The 18383-nt window shown below is 42.1% G+C and overlaps 2 protein-coding genes across 2 annotated transcripts in view; both read left to right on the top strand.

Annotated features, from left to right (window-relative positions):
* Positions 1–16587, top strand: part of LOC145391864 (zwei Ig domain protein zig-8-like) — a 51326-nt gene extending 34739 nt beyond the window's left edge. Inside the window, exon 8 of the mRNA XM_080266355.1 lies at positions 16478–16587. Coding sequence (XP_080122481.1) covers positions 16478–16587 — 110 coding nt within the window. The remainder of the gene's footprint in view (positions 1–16477) is intronic.
* A 271-nt stretch (positions 16588–16858) lies between these two features.
* The window catches only part of LOC145391856 (zwei Ig domain protein zig-8-like), a 161381-nt gene continuing 159856 nt past the window's right edge, over positions 16859–18383 (top strand). Inside the window, exon 1 of the mRNA XM_080266347.1 lies at positions 16859–16870. Within this exon, the coding sequence (XP_080122473.1) occupies positions 16859–16870 (12 nt within the window). The remainder of the gene's footprint in view (positions 16871–18383) is intronic.

Here is an 18383-nt window from a genome sequence, read left to right as displayed (position 1 = left end):
AGATGAGTGTGTGGTTCTAGAGAAAGTATTGATGGAAGATATTGTGTGGTGTCATGGTACTGATAATGTGATGACAATGGTGTGGTGATAGTGGATGGTGGTCGTGGCTATGAATTTAAGTGATGGCTGTTGATTGGTGATGGAGCGTGAGGTAGGGGTAGAGTGATGATCGTAGAATTATGGTGATTATGGAAATAGCAATGGTAATGAGGTGCTGGTAAGGTGTGTTTCGGTGACTGTGGAGGTCATTATGTGGTGTTTTGATGTGATGTTGTTGATGTGGTGAAGGCGGTGGGTGGCTGTGGTGTTCACAGTGTAAACAAGGTAGGTGCTGGTGGTGGTGGTGGTGGTGTGATGATGGTAATGTGGTGGTGCTGTGATGATGGTAGGTATGTAGTGGTGGTGTGTGTGGATGAGTGGTGGTATGTGATGATGGTCTGTGTGGGGTGGTGTGGGGTGGTGATGGCGGGTGTGAGGTGTGATGAGTAATTGTGGCAATGGTGGAGGTAAAGTAGTGGTAATTCTGTATTTTGTTTTAATTTAAGCCTATCGACCATTGGGGCCGAGGCCCCTGGTCATTAAGGCCATAGATATACAGTATGTATATACATACACACACACACACACACACACACACACATATATATATATATATATATATATATATATACACAAACATTATCTATCTATCTATCTATTGCCATAGGCCTCAATCCCGTTCGGGGTGGACACAAACAAATCGCCTCCACGTCGCCCTGTCCCCCGCCGTTTCACTGCCCCGCTCCCAACTCACACACCCCTCTCTCATATACCTCTCCACCTCATCCCTCCATCTCATCCTCGGCATCCCCCTCCCTCTCCCCCCCTCCACCTCACTCACATACACTCTCTTCGTCAGTCTTTTACCCTCCATCCTCTCCACATGGCCAAACCACCTCAGTGTATTCCTCCTAACGCTTCCTATCACATCCACATCCACACCACAACGCTCCTTTATATCCTCATTTGTCAGCCTGTCTCTCCATGTGACTCCACAGGCTCCTCTTAAATAACTCATTTCCACTGCTCTGACTCTTGACTTGTGTCCTTCCAACAACGTCCAAGCTTTACTTCCATACGTTAGAGTTGTTATCACAATACTGTCGTGTAGTAACTTTTTCACTTCCATGCTCACTTCCCTGTTTCTTATCACTGCTTTCAAGGAACTAGCAACCTTTCTTCCCTGCTGTACCCTTTCAAGCACTTCACCCTCCAAACCTCCATCCTAACTCATCACACTACCCAAGTACTTAAACATACTCACATTTTCCAATTCCTCACCATCCAACCTCGCTGTACATTCACTGAGTTCACCTCTCTCAAAGACCATCACTTTACTCTTGCCTACATTCACCTTTAGATTCCGTTTCTTACACACTCTCCCAAACTCATCCACCAAGTCTTGCAGCTCCCCTTCGTCCTCACTCAAGAACACAGTATCATCTGTAAACAACAGTACAGGGAGTTTCCAAACACTACCCTCTCTCACCAGGGCCACTCCAACATCTACTACCCTACCTTGTACCGCTTTCATTATCCCATCTATGTACAGATTGAATAACCATGGAGACATGACATCCCTGTTTCAACCCAACATTCAAAGAGAAAAATTCACTCAGTTCACCATCCACACGCACTGCAGCCTTAGCACCATCATACGTACTCTTCACAGCATTCAACAACTTCCCATCTACTCCATATATTCTTAATACTTTCCACAGTCCTTGTCTATCCACCCAGTCATTTGCATTCTCCAAATCCATGAAATCCACATACAACTTCTTTCTCTTCTCTAGAAACTTATCCACTAAGGATCTAAGAATGAATATCTGATCTACACAACCTCTTCCCTTCCTAAAGCCTCCCTGTTCTTCTCCAACTAATTCCTCTGTTCTTTCTCTAAGTCTGTCAATAAGTATCCTATCATACACATTTCCTATTATACTAAGAAGACAAATGCCCTTATTATTACCACACACTTCTTTTTCCCCTTTTCCTTTGTACAAGGGAATAATTATACCTGATTTCCAATCCTCCGGGACTCTACCTTCCTCCCAGGCCAATCTGTACATCTTCCACATCCATTCTACTACCATCTCTCCTCCATACTTCAGCATTTCACCACACACTTCATCAATTCCCGGGGCTTTCCCTAATTTTAATTTTTTTCATTGCTTTCACAATTTCTATCCTACTGATTTCTTCCTGTCTTCTCACCTCCCTCCTTCTCCCAGCCATTCCCCAGCTCACTTATACTCGCATTACTTCCATCCTCTACATTCAACAATTCCTTAAAGTGTTCTCTTCATCTGCTCACTTTTTCTCCCTTCTCCACTAGTAATCTACGATTTTTATCTTTCACTCCCCTGCTAACTTCACTTCCACCCTGTCTTACTCTCTTCACCTCTTTCCAGAACATTTTCTTACAGTCCCTCCACTTTACACTCAAATTCCTTCCAAATTCCTCATCCACTCTCTTCTTACTCTCTCTTACTAATCTTTTCATCTCTCTCTTCGTTTCTACATATAGCCCTCTCTTCTGCCTCTCTACTTCTTCCACGCCCCTATTTCTCATTCATTCATTGTATGCTCTCTTCTTTTGTGCCACAGCCTGTCTCACCTCTTCATTCCACCACGCTGTTCCTTGCACCCCCCCCCCCTCCGTCTTCTCTTCATCCCACACACCACATCACATGCTGCACATATTTCTTCAGTGAATATCCTGCACACTCCTTCCACGTCCCCCATCTGCTCCAATTCATATTTGGTCAATCGTTCCTCCACTTCTCTCTTATATTCTGCCTTTTTCTCATCCTCTCTTAAGCTTTCCACTCTCCTTGCAAATACAAACATTATATATAGATAGATAGATATTGATATAGATAGATAGATAGATATAGATATAGATAGATGGATAGATAGATATACACACACACATCCATGCATATAAACATACACACTTTCACGCAAATATATATATATATATATATTGTTACGGAACAGAGAAAGATAATGTACACTTTAAGTGAGAATACTAAGTCACTACTGTCCCGTAAAGTTCCAGGTTCAAAAGAAAAGAGTTAGGTAAAATTACAAGTTAAAGTTTAATGCTCAAACTAACAACAAAACATTCAGGACTCATAAGGATAATGTAATGGCAAAAAACAGGTTAAATATATGGTTAACTGCAATAGCCTCTATTAACACGAAATCAGCATGAGTAAATTTATCTAAGTCAGGCCTGATAAAATGAAAATACACTGGGTAATGCTTAGTTAATGCAAGATAAATTATTACAGATACCAACTATTATTAATAATGGCTGACAATAAGAACCTTTACATAAATTGCAAAAACCTCACTAGGCCTAAGAATTAATCTTATGCTACACAGTACAAGAACAAAATGCAACAACAGTTATACTCAAATTACACACAGCTGCTAGATGGTTGGAGACTTCCTGAGCACTCACAATAATAACAACTGTACAGGGGAGGACAGAGATGTGAACAAAATGAGGAGTAGATCTAAGTGGCAATAATGCAAAGACAGAGCTCATTATATAGGGGCCAGCAGAGCTTGATACAACTTGTAAGAAGGACGCGCAAATGAAGCCATAGGGGACAAAGAGCTGACAATCCTGCTCTGAACAACAGAAAGGACGACTTACTCTACTATAACGGTAGAAGGGGGGACTATGGCAGAACACGCTCGTGATCAAACATGCAGCATACTGTGCGTTAAAATTACACAAAGGATGATGAAATCATAGGCTATGTAACACCTCCCCACAAAGAAAAAGAAATTTACAAAGGAAATTTCTTATTACTCTAAACAATCTGTCTAAAGTCTAGATAAGCAATCTGCAATAACATTTTCTTTCCCCTTGACATGTTGTATGTCTAATGAATACTCCTGAAGAAGTAGACTCCATCTTGTCAATCTCTGATTTTTATCTTTAAACTTACTAAGGAATTTCAGTGGGTTATGATCGGTATAAATGACTATGGGGTCAAAACCAGAACACAAATAAAATGAAAAATGCTGTAAACCCAAAATCAAGGCCAAAAGCTCTTTCTCAATAGTTGAGTAGTTCTTTTGAGGTGGAGTAAACTTCTTACTGTAATAAGATACAGGGTGTTCAATACCCTGATCATCCTCTTGCAGCAAAACAGCCCAAACTCCTGTATCACTTGCGTCAACAGCCATCTTAAAAGGCTTAGCAAAATTTGGAGTAGCGAGCACTGGCTGACTTAATAGGATAGCTTTAAGTTTGTTGAAAGAGGATTCACAGTTATCGGTCCAGACAAATTTAACTCCCTTTTTCAGTAGGTCTGTAAGTGGTGATACAAGAATTGAAAAGTTAAGAACAAATCTCCTGTAATAACCTACCATTCCCAAAAATCTCTGTAGCTCTTTCCTACTTTTAGGTCTGGGAAGATCACTTATAACCTGAACCTTAGCTCCTGGTGGTGCAACATGTCCATCGCCAATTACGTACCCAAGGTACTGAACTTTAGCTTGACCAAACTCACACTTTGATAAATTAGCTACAAGATTAGCATGAACCAAACGGTCAAGAAATTTGCTGACATGGCATAGGTGATCTTTCCAGTTGTCAATGAAGGTTAATACATCATCAATATAAACAACACACCCTGCCAAACCCTGTTACAACATTCATGAGCTTCTGACAGGTGGCTGGTTCATTCTTCATACTATATGGCATTACAGAACATGCAAAAGTCTTTCCTAGTGTTACAAAACATGAGATCTCCCTAGCACGTTCAGTCATAGGTACTTGCCAGTATCCCTTTAACAAATCAAACTTACTTATGTACCTAGCCTTTCCGATCTTGTCTATGCAATCTTCCACACGAGGGAGAGGGTAAGTGTCTTTTTTGGTTATCTGATTAACACGTCTGTAGTCAATGCATAGCCGCTGTGACCCCCCTTGGCTTAGGGACTAGAGTGACAGGAGAACTCCACTCGCTCTGACAGGGCTCAATCATCTTGTGGTCCAACAGGTAGCCAAGCTCCTTCTGGATGAGAGGAACTTTCACTGGGTTCACATGGTAAGGAGGCAATTTAATTGGCTTTGCGTCTCCAACATCGACATCATGCATCAGCACAGTGGTTCTTCTTGGAGTGGCACGGAACACTTGCGGGTACTCCTGCAGTAATGCCGAAACCTCCTGCCTTTCCTCGGGAGGTAGATGAGAAAGCTTAGTCTGGAGATCATTCATGATATCAGGATTCTTCCCCAAACTATCACTCAGGCTCATACTGCATGGGAGAGCTTCACTTGCAGACTCGGGTGGAACAGGTACAGTGCAGACTGGATTATTTTCGTTCCGCCTGTGATATAACTTTAGCATGTTGATGTGACATAGTTGCTTGTTCTTTCTACGATCTGGTGTGGCGATGACATAGTTGACATCACTGAGTTTCTTCTCCACGAAATAAGGACCACTAAACTTGGCTTGAAGAGGTTGCCCATGCACTGGTAGCAGAATCAAAACCTGATCTCCTGGCTGAAAGTGGCGTAACCTGGACTTCTCATCATACCAAGTGTTCATCTTCTCCTGAGCAGCTCCTAAATTCTCTCTCGCCAGCTGTAAAGCAGTGGACAGCCGTTCTTTGAACTTCATCACATACTCCAGCAGGTTGACGTCATCTTCCTCCGACAGCCAGCATTCCCTGAGTAGCTTAAGGGGTCCTCTTACTTCATAGCCAAACAGTAGTTCAAAAGGTGAGAAGCCCAGTGATTCATTTGGAGATTCTCTTGCGGCAAACACAACGAATGGAAGACCTTTATCCCAGTCTTTCTGATGTTCCAAACAGTATTTCTTGAGCATCGATTTGAGTGTTTGATGATATCTCTCCAATGCTCCTTGGGTCTGGGGATGGTAAGCTGAAGACGTGATCTGGGTGATGCCCAACTCTTTCAGAGACTGCTTGAAAACGTTTGACATGAAATTACTTCCCCGGTCTGACTGTACCTCCTAGGGCAGACCAAACTTTGTGAAGAACCCTAGCATTTCCTTAACCACGTTCTTTGCCGAGATATTTCTAAGTGGAATGGCTTCAGGATAACGAGTAGCCATATCAATCAGGGTCAATACATAAGAAAATCCTGAAGAAGTCTTAGGAAGAGGGCCCACAATATCCACCAACACACGGGTGAATGGCGCCTCAAAAGGAGGAATGGGAACTAGAGGTGCAACCTTTTCGGTCTGATTACACTTCCCCACAACTTGACAGGTGTGACAAGACTTACAATACAAGGAAACATCCCTGAAGATACCTGGCCAGTAGAAGTGTTTCAAAATGCGTGCCACAGTCTTCCTCACTCCAAGGTGTCCTGCCAAACTGGAATCATGAGCCACTCTAATGATATCCTGCCTACAAACACGAGGGATGACAACTTGATGTACAACCTCCCATTCACAGTCGGCTGATGCTGTTGGGGGTCTCCACTTCCTCATAAGTACTCCTGACTTTACATAATATCAAGTAGAAGCACCGGCTGACTCTTCTTCACTGTAAGCAGAGTTAGCTAGACCTTTCAACTCAGGGTCAGCAACCTGCAACTCAACCAACTCTTGACGAGACAAATTATCAACACTACAGGGTACTGCCTCATCTGGTGAGTGGTCCAAATTAGCAAGAAAAGTGTCAGCTAGGATAACGTCATCATCATCATTATCCTCTAAATCACCAGTAACTTTAGACTTAGCCTTAGTGACAGCACATGCAGGGAACACATCAGGGACATCACAATCCCGGGTCGCAGCCACTGGCTCACTAGACAACTGAGGAGCTGGACACACTTGACTTCCACCAATATCATTTCCAAGTAAGAAAGTTACACCTGACATTGGGAGTGTCTCAACCAACCCAACCAGAACGGAACCATTAACAAAACCAAACTCTAAATTCACTCTGCACAGAGGGACAGAGAAGTAATTATTCCCTACGCCTTGTAAGATTACAGTTTCATCAGAGGAATTAACATTAGAGCCTAGGACACTGGTCAGCATAAGGGATTGGCAAGCACCTGTATCACGATATATTTTAACTGATTTCCTGTCATTACTGTCCAGAATACTGACAAAACCATCAGACAGGAAATTAGCACATGAACTCTTGAGAGTGTCACCCACGTTACTGCTCAAAAGAGGAGCTCCATCATGAGAATTTAAATTACCCCTCAAAGCAGGTTCAGTTAACTCAGTTAAAGAATTCTAGGAACTCTCAAGGGTGGACACTAGACCAATTGACTGAATATTTAAAGACTCCTTTTTGTTCACATCACGCTGTCTCCTGAAACATTTCTTTGTAGTATGACCAAGCTTACTACAATAAGTACATTTACTTTTCTGAAATCTAGAGGTGAAGCTGGTATTTACTTCCTGAGAAACATCATCTTTATTCTCTTTCCTGTTACCTGTACTCTGAGTAGAGGCAACGTACTTACTCTCAGCTTTCCCTTTTCTTTAGAATATCTCTTGTGAGTGAGAACATATTCATCAGCTAAAACTGCAGCATCAGACAAATTATCTATTCTTTTCTCATCAAGATATAGGCTTACATCTTTACTAATACACCTTTTGAAATCCTCCAGCAAAATCATCTGCTTAAATTTGTCAAAATCAGAATCCACATTCTTAGAATTTAACCACTGCTCTAACAGATCTTTGATTTTTGCATACTCAACATGGGATTGCGTATCTTGCTTGTAAGTTGTCCTAAATTTTACTCTATAGGCTTCAGGAACAAGCTCATAGGCCTTAAGAATCAAGCTCTTAACTACATCATAATTATCAGATTGATCCTGAGGCAAAGATGCATAAGTTACTTGAGCTTTACCGGTGAGAACAGTTTGAAGGAGTACTGGCCAATATTTTTTGGGCCAATTAAAACCTGTAGCTACCCTCTCAAACAACTGAAAATACTTTGTTAAATCAGATTCATTAAAAGGAGGGACAAGTTTAACATTTTTAGCCACATCAAAATCATCAGAGCTAGATGATCCAGTTCCACCTTGTTTCATGCGATACTCATGGTCTGCCTGAATCCTAGCAAGTTCAATTTGTGCCTGAGCCTGTACCTGTGCCTCTTGAATACGAGCATTTGCCTGAAATTCAGCCTCCTGAATACGAGCCTGAGACTCCGCCTCCTTAGCCTGAGACTCCGCCTCCTTAGCCTGAGACTCAGCCTCCTTAGCACGTGCTTGAAATTCAGCCTCTTTAACATGAGCCTCCTGCAGGGCTAGCTGTAACTTAGCTAATTCAATCTGCATTTGCTCATTTGGAGGAGTTACATTAAACAAGCTTTCATTAATCATGCCAACAATTTGATCTTTAGAATAATGAGAGTGAACTGCAATTCCCAATTGTTGAGCAACAAGCTTAAGTTCATTCTTTGTTCTGTTTTCTACATCATACACTGTTTGCACATTTGACAAAAAATCTTTGGCTTCATCAAGTGTAGTAATAGTAGACATCATGAATAAATCACAGTCACAAAATATCAAGCAATATCCTTATGATAATATCCTGAATATCCTGATAAGAGGTCGCCAAATTTATGTTACGGAACAGAGAAAGATAATGTACACTTTACGTGAGAATACTAAGAGTCACTACTGTCCCGTAAAGTTCCAGGTTCAAAAGAAAAGAGTTAGGTAAAATTACAAGTTAAAGTTTAATGCTCAAACTAACAACAAAACATTCAGGACTCATAAGGATAATGTAATGGCAAAAAACAGGTTAAATATATGGTTAACTGCAATAACCTCTATTAACACGAAATTAGCAAGAGTAAATTTATCTAAGTCAGCCCTGATAAAATGAAAATACACTGGGTAATGCTCAGTTAATGCAAGATAAATTATTACAGATACAAACTATTATTAATGATGGCTGACAATAAGAACCTTTACATAAATTGCAAAAACCTCACTAGGCCTAAGAATTAACCTTATGCTACACAGTACAAGAACAAAATGCAACAAAAGTTATACTCAAATTACACACAGCTGCTAGATGGTTGGAGACTTCCTGAGCACTCACAATAATAATAACTGTACAGGGGAGGACAGAGATGTGAACAAAATGAGGAGTAGATCTAAGTGGCAATAATGCAAAGACAGAGCTCATTATATACTGTAGCGGCCAGCAGAGCTTGATACAACTTGTAAGAAGGACGTGCAAATGAAGCCATAGGGGACAAAGAGCTGACAATCCTGCTCTGAACAACAGAAAGGACGACTTACTCTACTATAACGGTAGAAGGGGGGACTGAGGCAGAACACGCTCGTGATCAAACATGCAGCATACTGTGCGTTAAAATTACACAAAGGATGATGAAATCATAGGCTATGTAACAATATATATATATATATATATATATATATATATATATATATATATTATTTTATTATTTTTTGTATTTTTATTTATTTATATATATTTTTGTAATTTTTATATATTTTTTACCTTACGTTATAAACAAGAAATGCCTAATCTAAAGCACATAAAACTGATCACCTAACAGACAAATCGCTAACGTATACTAAATCCTAAAGAATCAGATAACTAGACCTATACTAATGGTAAAAATACCTCGACCAAGAGAACACCATCTACTGCAGATATGTAATGCCTTTCTACATTACATACCTCCACTCATGACCTGGTGACTGTCAGTCGAGGCACAACCTAATATAGGGGACATCAATATATGAAAGTGAACCAGACGAGTCAGGAACATTTACATATACGTCAGCTGTCGGCCCTAATTAGGACAACTTAATCAAGATGGGATAATGTATTTACATAATATGTACAAAAAGTGAAGTACCTCGCCCAACAGACCACCATCTACTTCAAGTGCCCAATACCTATCTATATTGCACACTTGCACTCATCAGCTGGTGACTGTCAGGCGAGGAACGGGGTTTAATGTAGGGGACATCTATATTAGAAATAGATCAGTGGGAAGGAGGAAGTATTTCAAATATGTCGACTGTCAACCCTAATTAATGGTAAAATATATACATATTTACATTCGATGAAACCATATCCATACAGTAAGAAAGTCACATCACTCTGATCACTCCGGTCTCTCTCAAGAAAGCCATCAATTTATCAGTCATAACAATGTCCCCATCAGCCAGGATGATGGAATGGGTGAAGGGGACGTCTGCTGCACCACACTAATTTATAAGTGAAACACGTTCACGAATAAATCGCCGACAGCGCAGAATGATATGACTGATAGATAACACCGCACTGCCGATGTCACAGTGCGGTGGGATGGGAATTGTCTTTCCGTATAAGGTTTCATGTGTGCTAGTATGGTGGCATTAAGCCGTAAACGAGCCAACACTTTTTCTTCCAGGCGACTGGGACGGTTGGCAGTGTCCCAGTCGCCCAGGTAAGGCTTTTATGTTGGAATACTTAGTCTGGTCCACTGACTTTGCCACAGAAGATTTATTGATTTCTTTACGAGACAGAGACTCGACCGTAGATCACGAGGAACGTCCCAAATCTCCTCGGGCTCTACAGCCGACATTGCAAGTAAGTCAATCTGCTCATTGCCGTAAATATGACAATGACCAGGCACCCAGATCAGCGTGAAGGACTTGTTGCACGAATGCAGTTTATTAATAATGCGGTCCTGGATCTCGTTAGAGTCCGTAGTGCAAGATGCAATTGCCTAAAGGGCTGATTTTGAATTTGAAAATATGGCAAATGAGTCACGCCGAGAATTCAGAGCATAGTCTATGGCTTTGTCAATAGCAAAAAGTTCAGAGGTAAACACAGATGAATGAGTTGGCAACCGATACCTGAGGACACATTCAGTCGACCACACACTAGCACCCGCACATTCACTGGACTTGGAGCCGTTGGTGTACAATTGGTGGGACCCCAAGTGACGAACGATGATATTACGAAACAAGTGGTGGACGTCCGCCTCCGGCGCCTTGGTCTTTGGTGCTGGGAGCCATGATACATCAGCAGTAAAGCTGGGTGGCTCCCAAGGTGCTGTATTTTTTAACACCAACTTGTCACAGTCACTGAGGTCCACATCAATCTCCTGATTCAGTAAGTGGAGGCGAACGGCAAGTGGCCGACGCACCCCCCGCATAAGATGTTGGTGTTGACTCAGGGGGTTAAAGGCCACATTGCCAATATTACTTTTTCTCATTGTCCGCACACCATAGAACTGGGCCAGATGGTCTTGGCGAATATGGAGGGGAGGCACACACTCATCCACTTCCATTCGAGCTACACGTGTACACCGGACGTCTCCAAGACACATTCGCAAACATTTATTCTGTAACACATCCAACCTCCTCAGTGTTCCATTGGATGTCGAGCCGTACACCTGTGCTCCATAGTCTAGCTTCGATCGAATATGGGACTTATACACCATTAATAAAGATTTTCTGTTGGTACCCCATGTAGTACCTGCTAGGTACTTGAGGACATTTAACGGTTTACCACAATGGGCAATCAAATAATTAACATGAATTTTGAAGTTCAAACGACTATCAAAATGTATTCCCAAAAACTGTACAGAATTTCGAAAAGGTATCGCCTGATTGTCCAAAGTTAAGTACAAATTAGGTACATTATGATTGGTGAAGACTACAGTGGCACACGTAGGGACGGAAAACGTAAATCCCCACTGCAAGGCCCATTGGTGGACAGAGTCAAGGGCTGCTTCAATCCGCCCAGCCGAAAATTGTGCATTACGGGAAGAGTGCCATATTGCACAATCGTCACCGTAGAGCAAGTATTTCAGATTCCTCGGGATGGGAGCTGATGACAGAATATCATTGATCATAATCCTAAATAAAGTGGGACTAAGCACACTTCCCTGTGGCACCCGGTTCTCCTGGATAAATATATCTGTTGTTACGTTACAGGGTAATTTGACAGATAGTCCTGTTCCTTAAGAAATTTTAAATAAAAATAGGCAAATTTCCCTTAAACCATAAGCATAGAGCTTCATTAGTATACCGTGTCGCCATGTCATGTCATAGGCTTTATGGATGTCCAAGAACACCCCTATCCTGAATTCTTTATTGGCAAACGCCTCTGCAATACAATGCTCCAAATTCATTAAAGGTTCTAGTGAACGTCTGTATTTACGGAAGCCACGTTGTTGATCATTTAACAACTTCTTTGACTCTACAACAAAAACAAGCCTATTATTAACCATACGTTCCATGACCTTACATAAACAAGAAGTCAACACAATAGGAAGAAATGAAGTGGGATTCATAAGACGACCAGCCTCTTTGGGTATCAGTATGACGTGCGCAAAGTGCCACGAGTTTGGGAATGTACAGGACGCCCAGATCTCATTGTACAATGCTAACATCTTAATCAGGTTGTCCTGATTAAGATGCTGGATCATACTGTATGTGATGGTGTCTGGTCCATGGCTGGTGTCTTTACAGGATTTAAGGGCAGTGAGCAGTTCATCTAACGTAAACTCTTGGTTGTACAGAAAGTCTACGTCTTCTGTGGCAAAGTCTAGCATCTGTAGCTCAGCCATGCGTTTATGATGTTGGAAATGCGGATCATAATTGGCTGAGCTACTTATATGAGAAAAACTCCTGGAGAGGATGTTAGCAATGTCCATGGGATCATCATAGATGGTGTTATTAACCTCCAGGCTGGTAACAGGGATATACGGGCCTTTATTATTTAATATTTTAATAGTGGACCAGACTTTACTAAGTGGAGTAGTTCAATTCAACGTTGACACAAAAGTCCGCCAGGAGTCACGTTTGGCCCGTCTTATTATTCTCCTTGCCTCAGCCCGTGCCTATTCATATGCAATAAAATTTTCCTCAGTAGGCTGACTATCGGAAATCCTGTATCTCCTACTGTGTTTCCTTAATGCTTGTCGGCAATCTGGCATCCACCAATGTGCTCTATGCTTTGCATGAACTGTAGAAGTCTTGGGAATAGCAGCCTCAGCCGCGTGTATTATGGAATTAGTGACATTTTAGACTTTAACGTCTTTGGTCTCCCCAGATGTATCTAAATTGGCGATCCTTGAGAAGGCTCCCCAATCTGCTTTCTTATAGTTAAGCTTTGGAGGTGGAGGGTCCAAACAATGTCGCGTGTACAAGAAAGACAGATGGGTAAATGATCACTTCTCAAGGAGTTGTCATAAGGGTCCCATGAGAAATCTTGATGTATACCAGGGGAGGCCAGAGATAAGTCAATGGCTGAAAAGCTACCAGTACAATCATCTACATGAGTCACTCTACCATCGTTCAGAAAACAGAGGTTGGACTGTAGTATTAGGTCAGCTACTTGCTCCCCACGACCATCAATCCTCAAGCTACCCCATTGATAGTGATGGGCATTAAAATTGCCCTACACTAACTTATTTCCAGGCTTATGTTTGAATAGTGAATTCAAAGCATCACTATCAATGGGACCATGTGGAGGACAGTAGAGAGAGCAAATAGACAGATACGTCTTATTAAATTTTACTCTGCACATGACAGCTTCCAGAGTAGAAATTGGAATCACTTCTGTTTGTGGGTGTGATTTGTGTGTGTATATGGCAACTCCGTGACCTTCATATCTCCTTTACGGGTGGTAGTGTTTGAACTGGGGAGGATCAGGATGATCCACCAAGCGCGTATCCTGTAAATAAATAACGTCTGGCCTGTGTATAGAAAGCAATATTGCTATATTATGTAGTTTATTCCCAAGAGTCTTACAATTCTACTGTAACAGAGTGAATGCGACGATTTAAGATTTACGTTGGGGGCCAGTATGCTTAGTCTTTTTATGTCGCCAGCCGACAGGCGAGCGACTACGGAGGGACTTATCCCGGTGCTTGCTGATGGAAACCTCCATTTGCTCATCAATAATGAGGCTCCCAGAGCCCGCCGAGGAAGAGCTACCCTTTCTCTCCCTCGCTGGACCAGGAGCAGGTAAGACATGAGGTGGTGACTTGGTAAGGGTTGTCAAGTTAGTTTTTTCAGGCTTGTCTGACTTCTGTTTAAGCCGTTCTGCCAGAGAAGTAGCAGCGGCCTAAGAGTATGAAGATGGAGCAGGGGGATCAGAAGAAGAGTCGGAATGTATAGTAGGAGCAGATGATGATGCAGTGTGAGTGACAGGAGCACTGGGATCTGGGTCAGCCTGAGTCTCCACTATGCACATCACAGGCCAGGACATAACCGCCGATGCATAGGAGACATTAGGCCTGGGAGTCGCATGCAATTCCCTTACTGTCTTCCTGGCATTGTAATAGGATATGCCCTCTGTGGCTTTCACTGTGCAGATCTCTTTCTCCTCCTTCCACTTTGAGCAATCCCTCGAAGAAGTAGAGTGAGCACCCTTACAAAGAAAGCAACTCACAAACTCTGACGTGCAGTGTTCAGCATCATGACCCTGAACTGCATACCTACCACACACTGATTGAGAAGCCCGACAAACCTTTTCTGCATGCCCATAAATCTGGCATTTAGAGCATCTAAGGGGATTGGGGATGTAGGGTCTGATATTTAAAATTTCATATCCCACTTTGACATTTGAGGGAAGTGAAGTCCTGCCAAAAGTTAAAACAATAGTCGCGGTCTTCTTTCTGATGCCTTCCATAAATCTTGTGATAAAAAGTGCATCAATAACATCTTGACCAGTAAGTTCCCGCACAATACCGTCCTCATCCACTACCATGAGGTCCCTGCAAGTGATAACTCCCTTGCAGGAATTCATGAAGTAAGGGATCCTTGGCTTGACATCGTAGTAATGAAACTTACTTAGCTTAAGCATCTCATTAACTTGGCTTGGGTTTAGTGTTTTGACAAGGAGGTCTCCAGAAGTAAGTTTTTTAACCTATTCAACTTCACCAGCACAACCGTCAATTACTTTCTTAGTGAGTGAAGGATTGAGACCAGCCAATGAGGTAGAACCAGTTGCGTGTAGGATTACATATGTTGCATTATCTACAAGGATGTTGAGTGCAGTTCTAGTCCGGAGGCGGTCAGTCGTGACGTCAGTCAGAGACAGTCGGGGGTCGGTCAGGACCAGGGGGGTGGGGAGGTGGAAAGGTCGTCCGGCATAGAAGCCACTTCCCCCTAACGGGGAAGTGGGAAGGAGGATAAAAAACAAGCAAAGGACAAATAACCCTGGGCAGAATACCCAAGTCTGAGGTTGCCCTCTCACACCACTCCAGGGAGGCCAGACCGTGTTAATTCACGCCGCAGAGCGATCACTGGGGGCGACCCTCCTTGGGCGAGTAAATAAAGGCAAATTCAGTATAATGGTACAGACACCTACTGTACCTACCTATGAGGAAGGGTAGGAATATGAGGAACTAGCTAACCTAGTCGCCACCAGAAATGTGAAAAAAAAAAAAAAAACTAATGTCAGTGAGGCAACCCTATAAATCTAGAGAAGAGAGCACACGAGCATACATCCACTCTCTTCACGACCATCCATGAAAGTCCTTCTGTTCTGTAATGTTGTGATGTAGAATTAAGGTGCTGTGCCGACGGTCGTGAAGGTATTGTGTGTGTGTGTGTGTGTGTGTGTGTGTGTGTGTGTGTGTGTGTGTGTGTGTGTATAGTAATGGTGCAAATAAAGCAATAGTGGTAGTGCGGTGGAGTCTTGTAAGGTAGTAACTGTGACTGTTCTGGTGGTGTGATGTTGGAGGTGAGTAGTTGTGACGCTGTTAGTGTGGTCATTAACGAGCAAACTAACTGGTTCTGTGGTGAGAGTGGTGTTGACGTGGGAATGGTTGTGTGATGTCGTGGTTTGTGATTATGGCGGTGTGGAGATGAAGAAGATATTATCATTGCTATAATGTGGTTATGATGTTTGATGTAGTTGTGGTATGATGTGGTGATTCTGGTGTTATGGTGATGATAGCATGGTGTTGGTGAGTGTGTCGTGGTAGTAAATGTATTATATGGTCGTGGTAGTGTGGTGATAGTGGTGGTAGTGTGGAGGTGATGCATGTGATATCCTGGTGCTATCAAGGTGTGGTAGTTTGGTCAGCGTGGTACATTTCCAGTGTGTTGGTGGCGGTAAGGTGGTGACAATGAATACGAAATGCTGGTGATGGTATTATGGTATGAAGGAGTTACTTTCCCAATGCAAGGTAAGCAGTTCTGTGGCAGTGTATAAAATTTCATATTCAGGTGAGACTGTTGCTGACACATTTACTACAACCGGAGTAGTAAACTGACGTCTTATTGTGCTTTGACTAGCGTTTGACAATTTTACATAACTTGTACTTGATTCTTCTTAACAAACAAGGTAGAAACTCTCCACTAACATCTCTTTTCACATGATGTCTTATATTCTAATTATTGCCAGACCATTTAACTGAAGTCGGTATGTTTTTTGGTCCCAAGTGAAGCATTAACACAGTTCTCTATACCCTACAGGCGAGCACCCTGCAGCGGTCCAGGGCGGAGAGAGTACCCGCGTCCACTGCCATTACCTGCTGACCCTCCTATTGCTGGGGACTGCCCTGTCCTCCCTCACACACAGATAGTTACCCACACACACACACACATACACACACACACACACACACACACACACACACACACCTTGTATATCTTATCCTAACCACCCAGTCCTAGTTTAAGTATATTGACCTAAACCGAGAGTGATAACCCCATACTACTTAACCTGCAGTATCAGAAATACCTCTAGTGTCACTTTTTATTTTTATGTATGTGTGGGAGTGTACAGTAAACGAAGGGCACATCATACTGCAGTGCAACTTATCCATGTTTGTTTTTTAGGTTTATGGTTACGCGATGGTAATGAAAGTAAGTTTTACTAAATAAATAATTAGATGGGAAGATCAAGATTATAATAATGATTACTGTTTATGAACTATAATCAAACACTAAGTTTTTATTCAGCTAAACTTAACACTTACAAATAATGAGTTAACTCCGAGTACCACCGCCACTGCTGATGATCAATACTTCCATGGGGGTTTGTTGTAATTACGAACATAAAGAGTACGAACAGCAGTTACTACAGAAAAGTAACTAATTTTGGATTCCACATACCCAGAGATACACTGCGGTCCACTAAACAACTGGCTAAGTAACTCCTGAGGGAAACAGTGTGATGTTCCCTTTACATATACAGGGTGTTAGAAAAGTATCTGTGCCGTAGGTAGGGGACGGGAAATGCAGCAGTGTATGGCGTGGTAGTGCGTGATGTGGCGGTGTGTGGTGTGGCTGCGTGTGGTGTGATAGTGTGTGGTGTGATAGTGTGTGGTGTGATAGTGTGTGGTGTTATAGTGCGTGGTCTTACAGTGTGTGGTTCGATAGTGTGTGGTGTGATAGTGTGTGGCAATATGTGTTGTGGCAGCGTGTGGTGTGGCAGGCTGTGGTGTGGTACTGTGCACTGTAGTTGCTTGTACTGTGGTAAGTTAAGGTGTGACAGTGTATTCTGTGGTTGTGTAAGTGTGCCAGTGTGCAGTGACAGTATGAGGTAGAGCAGTGTAAAGTGTGGCAGTGTGGTGTGGTAATGTAGTGTGGCAGTGTGAAGTATAGCAGTGTGAGGTGTGGCAGTATGAAGTATGTCAGTGTGAGGTGAGAAAGGTGTATTAGTATCATCTATGGCACAGTTACAGTTCTACCCCCCTTTATACCAGCATGTAACTCTACGTCTGGCTGTGCACAAACTCTTCACTAGGGCTGTGTTTTGATGTACGTAAGGTTAATGTGAATCGTTGTACTATTGTTTATAAAGTTAGTGTATGATATTGTACTCGCTTTCACACGCCACTACTCAATGAACGTGTATGAAAATTTAACCTTAAGTCTATGTGCAAATCATCAGAAACAAAGGAAGGTGTATGAACAAGAACTATTTTTCACGGATCTTAGTGAACACATCGAGGAAAAGTCCAGCCTTTTCAAGAGATCTAGTGTTCAGATAATATAGTCATCATGGTTCAGTTGCTGCAGATATATCTTAAAGAAAACTAGCAAGAAAGTTATTTCTTAAACTGTAACTCTGGTCCATACAGAACAGATACTCATGAGCTTTAGTTATGACAACGTTTTATAGAAGAAAAATATGAAAGTAATGTGAAAAATGCTCGACAAATGAAATATAACCTGGATTGCTTTGCTAGTATGCCAGACGGTTCACTGATAAATGGAAAGGTTTGAAGAATCTGTTGCCTGGTTGGAAAAATACATAGTTTCTCCTCGAACTGACTGCTGTTCTTGGTGAAGGAAATATAAGTAGGAACGTATGTAGAAAAAGCCACTGACCATTAACATCATTTAATCTCGAATAAATTGTATGAAGTCAACG

This window comes from Coenobita brevimanus, chromosome 2 (genome assembly GCF_032717465.1).
Source record: "Coenobita brevimanus isolate Jiangsu-jjx chromosome 2, ASM3271746v2, whole genome shotgun sequence".
NCBI classification, from domain to species: Eukaryota; Metazoa; Arthropoda; class Malacostraca; order Decapoda; family Coenobitidae; genus Coenobita; species Coenobita brevimanus.
Note: the sequence above shows the minus strand (reverse complement) of the source record. Positions and strands in the feature narration are given on the sequence as shown.